We start from the raw sequence: 10,548 nt of genomic DNA, 5'->3' as shown, positions 1-10,548 counted from the left end.
TCTTCTCAAAACAGTAAGTTGTAGTAATGGGATTCTATTTAGTTTCAGTCCTATGTATTCATTGCATAAACAATACAGACCTGGGTAGTTTTGACTTGAAACAACAATGCACACCACCAGCAGCAACTCACATTAAAGAAGAAAGACACTGGAACCTTCAACAAAAGCCAGCTACAACAGAAGGAACATCAACTAAGTAATGCATAATGATACTGAAATGCTTTAAAAAAATGTCCAGTATATTTCAGGGTCAAAAATAACCTTATGGCTGTGGAAAGTAAAGTGCCACTTAAATCTATCACCACAATCCACTAATACTAGAGGTACTATTTGATTGACATCATTAGTGCTCCACACTTACAGTTATCATGATATATGAAAACCAAAGACCTCATTCTCAAGAAGCAGTTTAGCATCTTAATGGGTTTTCACATGAGACAATGTTTCAGTGTGATTGAGCTGTACATATCAGTAGGGTGACAATGTAGTTATGATAATGTACTCATTTGCAATGAACTTAGTATATTATGTAGGAATGTTAGCAGGATGAAAATAACTTCTTGGGTATACATGATTTATTTTATTTTTCATCATCTTCAGTATTAATTTTTCCAGCATTATTTTTGTGTACTGTGTACTAGCATCAGCTTGTTATCCCACAGCCTCCCCAGGTCTCGGCCACAAGTGAAACACTACCACATAAAGAAGGATCAGGAAGGAAACTACTACCTTTCACACCATATCAAATGCCCAACCATTCCTGAATTAATTTATAGACACCAGCTCAACCCTGCTGGCTTGTGTACAAGACTCAGGCCTATTTCGCAAGGAAGAGAAGCACCAACAACAGCAGGATTGGGCCATGGTATGTTGTATTACATTGATTTTACCTTGATTTTTTATCTTGCAAGGCCTGATAATACATTACTGGTTTTTTGTTGAGGTCATTTTGGTAATTCTTATCAACCTTATTAGCTATACACATCTGCTTAAGTCCAGGCTCCCACAAATTTTATGAACTTTGTTTGAATAATGTGGTGAAAATATCTGGACATTTCTATTAATGACATTTTTACTTTGGTAATTACAAGCTCTAAGGTTTTCCCATGTTAAATGCAGATCAGTATATGTATTTCATTATGATTAATTGCAAGTGGATGTCACTAGATGTTTCTAAACAAACTTTACTAGTACAAGTTTATTTTCCTGAATCTTATCTCACTTTTTTTCCAGACAAATGGGAAATTGATCCCAGTCAGTTAAATCTGATGGAAGAGTTAGGCTCTGGTCAGTTTGGTGTGGTGCGGCACGGTAAGCTTGGATCACTGCATGTTGCTGTCAAGATGATGAAAGAGGGAACAATGAGTGAGGATGAGTTCATTGAGGAAGCTAAAGTAATGAGGTAAGTGGCTTGAAGTTTTATGACATTTTTTCAATGTTCAGTCATCTGATAAAAATTAAAAAGAACAATATATTTGAAGTACAGTAATGTAAACTGTATGTAGATGTTCCTGCAAGACTTAGATCAATTTTGAATGGATGAGTTTAATGTAGTGACACAGATTGTGCTAGTTTGTTAAAAAATAAATAAATAAATAAAAAAAAATAAAAATAAGTGCCAAAAATTTTTAAGTGTTTACAGAACTAATACAGTCAGCAAATGCCCATCTTGCATCACTTGAGATGCCAATAAGTCAGTTTGCCCCAGCCTATATTTTATGCTTGCTGGGAGGCCTCAGGTAAAGCACGCTCCCCAAGCAGTGTGCGCCATTGCAATGCAAGATAGGTGTTTGCTGACTGTAGGCCAACAAGACATTAGATTAATTCTGGAGAGACTCATCTAGATCCTCATAACCTCACAGATTGGCAAGGTACTGCCAACTGACAGTGATTCATCTATATACGAGTAGGCATGGATGGACTCTGCCTTTCAAAAGGATGTTAAAACAGTCAAGTTTTGATTCCAGTGTTTTTATAGCAAATACCAGTATGGCTTGTTGGTGAGACATGGTTTGTATATCATTTAAATGCCTCTTGTTTCAGACAACTTAGGCATCAAAACCTGGTTCAGCTGTATGGGGTCTGCAGCAAGCGTCGTCCCATTTATATCGTCACAGAATACTTGTGCCATGGTTCCTTGCTGAATTACCTCCGTGACAATGAAAGAACCCTGTTGAATAACACTGCTGTCTTAGACATGTGTTCACAGGTTTGTTGAATTATTTTATCACTTTTATGGTAATATAATCAGTGCTTGATTAATATCAATTCATCCTTGTATCTACATGCTGAATAACTGATTCTTGTGAGAATCAGTCCTCTTGTCATGAAACTTAGATGGGTTTTAATTCAATTTTAAGAAAAGTGAGAGTGTGTTTGTGTGTGTGTGTGTGTGTGTGTGTGTGTGTGTGTGTGTGTGTGTGTGTGTGTGTGTGTGTGTGTGTGTGCACGTGTGTGCACGTGTGTGTGTACACACACACACACACACACACACACACACACACACACACACACACACACACACACCAAGCTGACATTCCCTTACAGGGAATGTCAGCTTGGTATATAGATAGATCCCTATATCAGGCTGACATCTCTCTTAAAGAGGATAGCTGAGACAAAGTATCTGTCTAGATGTTTTCCCAAGCATTCCCTCACACCACATACTGTAAGTCTCTGTGGGAGAAAGAACTAATCCACACCAAATTGTACTGCATGAGGATCAGTAATTTCAGTATTTGGGCCCAATAACAGAGTTCATGCACTACTGCTGAACTGTAGCAAACTCATTTCTTCTTGTGCATGCTAAGAGAACATCCCATTTAAGCTGTATTTCCAGTCATACATTTACAACTGATCTCCATTCCCTATTACATGAAACTAGTCTGCTCCAATAACTTTTCTCTTGCATTTAATGTATTCCTCACTGTCCATCCATCTCTTTCATAGTCTTCCCTGTAGCTTTTACAACTCTTATGTCAGAATCATCATCTTTTTTTCACAAATTGCTCTTCTATTCCCTCTGCTCAAACCTTAGCAAACAATGCTTTGGTTGACCAGTTAGGTCTCTTACAACATGATTTCTCTTTGTGATTCATTCCTCATTCATTCATTCATTTCTCAGACACATCATCTCCATCACATTCATTCTCCTCACTACTACTACCATCTTCCATGAACCCATACAGTGCAGTCTCATCTGTCATACAATGCCTCATCCATCCCCATGTGCACCTACAACCACTCTTATTTTCTTCCACCACCATTCTCTCCTCCTCCTCCCATCCAGCCACTCAACTCGTACTATAAAACCAGAGGTTAGCATTCTGTCTCTATCCCACCCCACCACAACACTGGACAGCTGCCTACCTTTCTTTATACCAACAGTTCCTCACTCTTTCACTGCATCTCACTCACTCTCCTGCTCCTTCTGATTGTTTATCTCTTTCAAAATTTCCCTCTTATATTTAACTAACTTTTAAATACCTCATACTACTTTCAACTTTACCTCCATCAGATTGTGATCAGACATACAGTAAAATCCCTCTCATCCGGCATTTGAGTATCCGGCAGCTTCAAGTATCCGGCACATTTTTCCCCGAGCCTTAAAATCAATAAAAAATCATTGTGTACTCATAAAATTAATTAAAATTCCCATGCGAGGCATACTTTGTCCCCTCGCCACCAGAGCGCACTGCTTCGCGCCATCTGCAGCCCACTGCACTGTGTTTACTGAGTGACTCAGTCCTGCATGTGCACTGTTTATCACCTGACACCTTCATCATGCCTAAAGTTGTAGAAAAGAGGAAGCGTGTTGTGCTTACACTTAAGCAGCTGATCAGATCAGCTGCTGATTAAGATCAGCTGATCTTTGTTATGGTAAGATGCGTGAGTGTAGGGTGGTGATTGTGGACATAATTTCACTTTTTATTCAAGTATCTGGCATGTCGGCAGTCCCGTTGATGCCAGATAAGAGGGATTTTACTGTACCTCCATTCTTCCCTTTCACAACTCTTGCCTCTAACAATCTTTTTATTATATATCTAGACTCGAACACAAGCTCTCTTCTGATCTACATATACTTATATATTTTGTAAATATATTTACTACATTCACACAAACACTCATTAACCTAATTCCAGAAGCTTTCCTTCTCTGCTTCTATCTATGATCTCGCTACCAGCCTCATATGCCTTTATAAACACATTTTAACATGTAGGGCTTCATTGGAAGGAAACTAAGGATGAGAAAGATGAATAAATATGAAACAAATAATATGGGTTAAAGGATTCAAATGGAAAGATGTTGACTGAAGAAGAGGTTGTGAAAGAATGACATTATGAAAATCTAATGAGTGAACAAGGAACCCGTTCGTACAACCACCTGCATGGTTCTACTGGTTTCTTTAACAACTGAGGAGGGTGTGTTTGTTTGACACCCTGATGAACTAAAACCAAGATCATGTGCAAAGGGCAGAGGAACTCTGTCAAGTCAGTGGCCATCCAGCCACAGCTATGAGTGAACTTGAGTAGGTCAGGATGTATGCTCTCAGGATTTCTGCCTCCCTACTGTATAGACCAGTAGTCTGGCCAGCCCTAGTCTGGATGCTTGGAGGAGGAGTTGCACCTTCTCCCTGTTCTGGGACTGGTGAGGGGAATGCAGAAGTGCCACCTCTCTGTCAGACCATTCCTAGGATAAACCTCCAGATTGTTCTGCAAGTGGGTACTTGGATCATCCTAAGGCTTCAGGAGAATCACCAAATGCTTCATCCATCAGGAAAGCTCAGTAGGCTAAGGATGGATTTGGTGAGATTCTCCAAGACAGTGAGGTCTGACAGTGGTGTGGACAATTAATAGTAGGACCATATCTGCTAATGGTCTAGCATTTGCAATGGTACCCATCTTAGTGGGATTGTTATAGGCATCTCCAGCAGACATCAATAGTCTTCATTACTACATGCCACATGCTCCTCCTTGTCTCCCATCACCCACCCCTCTTACCTCTCTTCCTTTCCTGCAGGTGTGTGCTGGTATGGAATACTTAGAAAAGAAGAAATTCATTCACCGTGATTTAGCAGCAAGAAATTGTCTGGTAGGAGCAAATTCTGAAATCAAAGTTGGAGACTTTGGATTAGCACGGTAAGCAAATACAATCATTACCACACATATGTTGAATGTATACCCTGAGGGCCTTGTATACAAATTCCTCTTTTTCATGTATAGTTTCAATCATGTAAAAAAAAAAAAAAATAAAAAATTACAAGAATCAAACAATTCCGTCTATGCTTTAAAATTCAAAGTTTAAATCAGAAGTAAACCAAAAATACCAATACATATCAGTTACTTTGTTATATACCTAAAAGTAAAACCATATACATGTTCTTCAAACTCTAATTAATTTCGGCATTTTGCATGGTTGTTGTTATTATTGTTATTGTTGTTATTGTTATTATTATTATTATTATTATTATTATTATTATTTTGTTTATTTTTATAATCTTCACATAGGTTTTTGAGACTGAATCAAGGTCATACATGGAAAATATCATCTTTGTCTTCTCTTGCAACATACAACATTAACCAAACTTCCAACTTTGGCATAGACTTCAGTGAGGTCTATGAATGCTGCCATAAATAAATGTATAAATCCATGTTATTTCCCTCAGGTACGTTGTTGATGATGAGTATAACAGCTCAGGCGGTGCAAAGTTCCCAATAAAATGGGCTGCTCCTGAGGTGCTCAACTTTATGAGATTTTCCTCAAAATCTGATGTATGGGCATTTGGTGTGTTGATGTGGGAAGTATACACCTGTGGGAAGATGCCATATGGAAGAATGAGAAACCCTGAAGTAGTCGAGATGGTGCAGAGTGGACGTGTTCTTGAGCAGCCAAGATACTGCCCAGATGATGTTTATAGTGTAAGTATTTTTTGTTGAGTTGTGTCTAGAAAGAAAATGAGAAAAGGAAATATATTATTACTGCATTTAAATGTAAAGGATTATATAATTTCATTGGCCTATGACACTTGACATCATTAACAACATGACATCTGTAATAATAATTAAAGGTACACAGGCCATTTGGCTTTTGAAGCTGCATCATAATGACCTTGCATTAGAGAAAAAAATGTTCATGTCTTAGACAAAGGTTAAGAGAAAAAAGCAAGGCACATTGCACAAGCATAGTGCATCTTACTCATGCCTTATGATTACTACCATGTTGGAACAATTACAGCAGTAATAATATTGCAAGACCTAAAATAACAAAGGTCACATAGTAAAATATAACAACATAAAAATAAGATATATGAATTTAGTTATATGCATGATAGAATCACATTGTTTCAGTTGGTTCATAAATGTCCCAAATCAATGGCAGGGTCATGAAGAATAAGGCACAAATGTACATTAAATCAAGAATGCTAAACAGGAGACAGGTCTTCTGTATACTTTTCGTTCTCATTTTCAGAACATTTGTTGTTACTTTGAACAGATGCATTAAACTCAAAAGCATTAATGTAAGTCCATGAGTCAGTTAAAAAAAAAGAGATTTTGAAAGGTTTCTCATCAGACAGGTTTTGTAAATTTTGTTTTTCACTTATCTTTTTTCAGATTATGCAGCACTGTTGGACTCCAGTAGCTGAGTCACGGCCATCATTCAGTGAAATTCTAATTCAGTTTATGAATATTGCTGATGAATGAACACCACATAGCCATTGTACCCCCTCTCCCCCCCCGCTCACACTATATATTATGGGTTTACATGGCTACTTGTAAACAATACAGAACTTCAAGCTAAAAATAATATGCAGAAAAACTGTTTTTAATTACTTGCAATATTGTGAATGACATTCTTAAGGTGTGCAATTAGTTGTAAGATTTTATAAAATGAATTAACACTTGTGATAATGGATTCTTATAAATGGTTAAATTCTTGAAACTTGAAAAAAAAAACTGTAGTATTTAAGTATTATTTAAGCTGTACATATTGCCTATAACTTTTTACATCATGTAGATCATACTTTCTCCTCTTGCAGTTGTTGTAACTTGATTTATTGCAATTTTACTACTCTTTATGAAGACTTACTACTTCAGGGTAATAACAATTTCAAATTTTATTTGAAATAATGAAATTGTAGAGGATTTATGCAGTAATTTAATCGACAAGCAAAAAGTTAGTGGTAATGAAGAATTTGGTATTTACATAGCAGTGAGATACTATTGTGATTTAAATTATACTGGCCTATTAGTAAGTGATGTTTTCAAGCCCAAGGAAGAAACAAAAAAAAAATTATTTAAAGGCACTTCTAACACAATTTCCTTGACCTGTTCTATAACTTAGACCTATCTGTGTACTCATCCCTCATGATGTAGTGTATATCAAAAGTCAATTTTGTAAGTTTTTAGAAGTTAAGACATATATTCATATCAATGCTTCCAAAGCCCTTTTATATTCCAAGAAACTTAGGGGACTTTGAATCTAGAATTGCTGGCTCTTTCAGTATTCATTTTATGTACTTTGGGGACCAGTGAGTCAGAATCTTGCCAAGATGAGCAAAAACTACATCTAAATTAAATATGTTCTTTCATACAGCAGTCAAGATTGAAACTGAACATTTGAAAATTCAAATGTTTCCAGTCAAGTAAATTTCAATAATCAATGAACAATTCTTGGAGATGAAAAATCTTTTTCAAATAATTTCCATGTGCTTGCTTAAAATATGGTGAGACAAATGAAACAAAAATGGCAACCCATGCTCATGATAACACATGAAATTTGTACAGCTGATCAGTAAAGCAGGAATTCAGATATAATTACCAAGAACACCTCTTGGTGGCAACACTATGTACATAAGGAAATGACATATCACTTAGCTTGAGGCCTTGCACTCATTAAATTTCTTCTCTTTATACATAAACTGCTTTTCTTAGAAGCCTCTTTTATTGACAAGATCCTTGTTTATTTAAAGCTTAACATTGCCTTTGCAAATAATTTGACATTAATTTTCTTGTACATCATTTGCTATAAACATCAAACAACTTTTGCAACTACTGGTAATGAACTTTTCTTTAACTCTTTCATGCCCAGACATCCCACTTATGACAAGCAGTAATCCCAGCCTTCCATGCATATAAACACTACATTTTCTCACCTGAATATTTTAACCAAAATGTTATACACATATTCCTACAGTACATTCCAAAATCTTGTATTTTTAATTGTAAATAAAAGAAATAATTTTAAATAAAAAAAAAACAACTAAAAGCTGGTCTAGTAGTAAAAAACTTCTGTTTAAATACAGCCTTCACCCCAACACTGGACTTGTGATCTCAGAAAATATATCATCCTCAAGATTCCTCCAGATAAACCTTTGATATGAAACACATGCACAGTTTTTTATGCACATTTTTTAATGTCAAAGGAACAACAGAAGGGCAAAGATTATAAATAAAAAAAAATCTATAATTTTAAAAGCTGCCTCAAAAAAGCTATTCTGTATTTTTTTAAATTGTCAGGATGCAAATATTTTTACATGCTCCTTACAACTTATACTAGGATTTTACTTAAGAAACCAATTGTATTGCAAATAATATATCAAAATTTAGATCTAATATGATGATTTAACCTGCCAAACATTGTGCTGATCTGTCACACAATGTTTCTCAGTACTTCCATCATAACTAATTTCAGCACAATAGGATGCTCTGCTTAATTAACAGTATGGTGTGCAAAAGAGCATGTAAATAAATATACTTACTAGCTCAGCAATAATGAAGAAAACTTCAGTATCATTTGCACACACTGAAAGCTTTACGTTTTCAATTCTTACATCCACTGCATTGCTATATTGGTTGCAACTAGTAGCAACATTTGCCCATCCACTTCCCTCTCTACCAGCTGGACAAATTTCATACAAGTGAGGTCATAATCATGAGTTGCTATTTCAAGAATCTCTCCTCATAGTGATTTGATAGTCTTTTCCTCCATTTAGTACAGTCATTTGGTAGAAACACATTTGAATTAGGCATATTCATTTCCAAGGAATGTTCTTAACAAAGCCCCTGGCAGGAAACACATTATATCCTTTCCTGTCTTGCCCAGAAAACTGCACAGTAATTTCACTAATTTACATTGTTGATCAGTGAGAGCAAGACTACTGCCATTGCTCTACTCTTGGCAAGATGTTGGTGTTAATATGACCAGCTCAGCTTAGTGGCTGCCTAGTTCAGGACAGTGAACCTCATATACTGTCAAATACTATGTAAACCCTTATACCACTTCTCAGATATTGCAGGATATATGTAAAAAAAAAAATTTAGTTGTAATTTTTTACATACAGTAAAACCTATGTAATTCAGTAGATGGAAGCTTTTATCCTTCTAAAAAATCACTAAATTGTTCATATGTACAATGAAATCCCTCAGTTGTCATATACCGGCTCTACAGTGTGCAATTAATTACACATTAGCCTTGGTGTATCTATCTGCTGTGTACCACATCCACTCACAGTGCAGTGCTGCACGCCACACTGATCAAAGTTTGACGTGCACTGAATGAAATTCCTAAATTAGTAATAGAACTATACTTATACACTGATACACTGATATATCACAATAATATCTCAATCACACACACACACACACACACACACAGTCCCTCCTGACTAAAAGCATTTTGCACTTAAATCATCAGGAGGATGTAGCTGTCAAGAATGATTCTTGATACAAGTTGTTGTTGAAAGCAGAAAAGCTGCAGACTGTTACTTACTGTAGGTATATAAAGTAACCAAGTCTACATATTCCCTCAAGAACTTACAGAGCACAGCAGCTTCATAATTAAACTGGCTGTTCTGTATGGTTCTTTACTGAGGTACACAAGCTACATGCAAAACCTTGGGAGCTCTCAACTTATGGGAAGTACGACTTTGTGGGGATCTTCAGGTGTTTATATTACATATACATGAAAGAGAGCAAGTGGAATGATTAATCAGACTGCAGAGGCAAATGTATCATCAATTACAAGTAACACAATAACATTATCACTGCCTCTTTCAATCCCATACGCAGTTGCAGAACTCTTATCATATATTGTTAAAATACATCCTATTATAGTTCTTCATAACTTCAGTGGCTTCGCTACCAATCAATTTATAGAGGTTTTACTGTATCATAGTCTCAAGTGATGCTACCATAACTACTTTTTAAAATTTTACATTTTTATATCAAATTTTATGCTGCAATTAATGTATGAGTGAGATGTACTTAGCAGTTTTTTTGTCTGATAATGATGTACCAGTTACAGTTGTAAATCAAAGTAAATTATAAATTGATGTGTCTTAGATAGTATATCACAAAGAAGAGTAAAGAATTTCTGGCCACTTACATATGGATAATTTCCCATGCAGATTCTACATAATGCTTTCTATACTTCCTAATCTTTTAGTAAATTCTTGGTTATAAAAAAATTAACCCCAGAAAAATGATTTGCTCACTCTGATTTCTCTAGTGAGTAATATGTATTACAGTTGTGCAGTGCACCTTGAAAAGA

General features: G+C 35.9%; 1 protein-coding gene across 5 annotated transcripts in view; it reads left to right on the top strand.

Annotated features, from left to right (window-relative positions):
* LOC135101234 (tyrosine-protein kinase Btk-like) overlaps positions 1–9,358 on the top strand; it is a 139,308-nt gene extending 129,950 nt beyond the window's left edge. For all 5 annotated transcript variants that reach the window (XM_064004896.1, XM_064004898.1, XM_064004899.1 and 2 more), the window contains 7 exons: positions 1–13; positions 663–865; positions 1,234–1,402; positions 2,044–2,209; positions 5,020–5,138; positions 5,666–5,918; positions 6,612–9,358. The exon at positions 1–13 is cut by the window's left edge and continues 119 nt beyond it. In XM_064004896.1, coding sequence (XP_063860966.1) covers positions 1–13; positions 663–865; positions 1,234–1,402; positions 2,044–2,209; positions 5,020–5,138; positions 5,666–5,918; positions 6,612–6,701 — 1,013 coding nt within the window. In that variant the 3' untranslated portion in view covers positions 6,702–9,358. The remainder of the gene's footprint in view (positions 14–662; positions 866–1,233; positions 1,403–2,043; positions 2,210–5,019; positions 5,139–5,665; positions 5,919–6,611) is intronic.
* The last annotated feature ends 1,190 nt before the right edge of the window (positions 9,359–10,548 follow it).

This window comes from Scylla paramamosain, chromosome 6, assembly GCF_035594125.1.
Source record: "Scylla paramamosain isolate STU-SP2022 chromosome 6, ASM3559412v1, whole genome shotgun sequence".
Lineage (NCBI taxonomy): Eukaryota > Metazoa > Arthropoda > Malacostraca > Decapoda > Portunidae > Scylla > Scylla paramamosain.
This window is presented reverse-complemented; position numbering and strand designations above follow the sequence as displayed.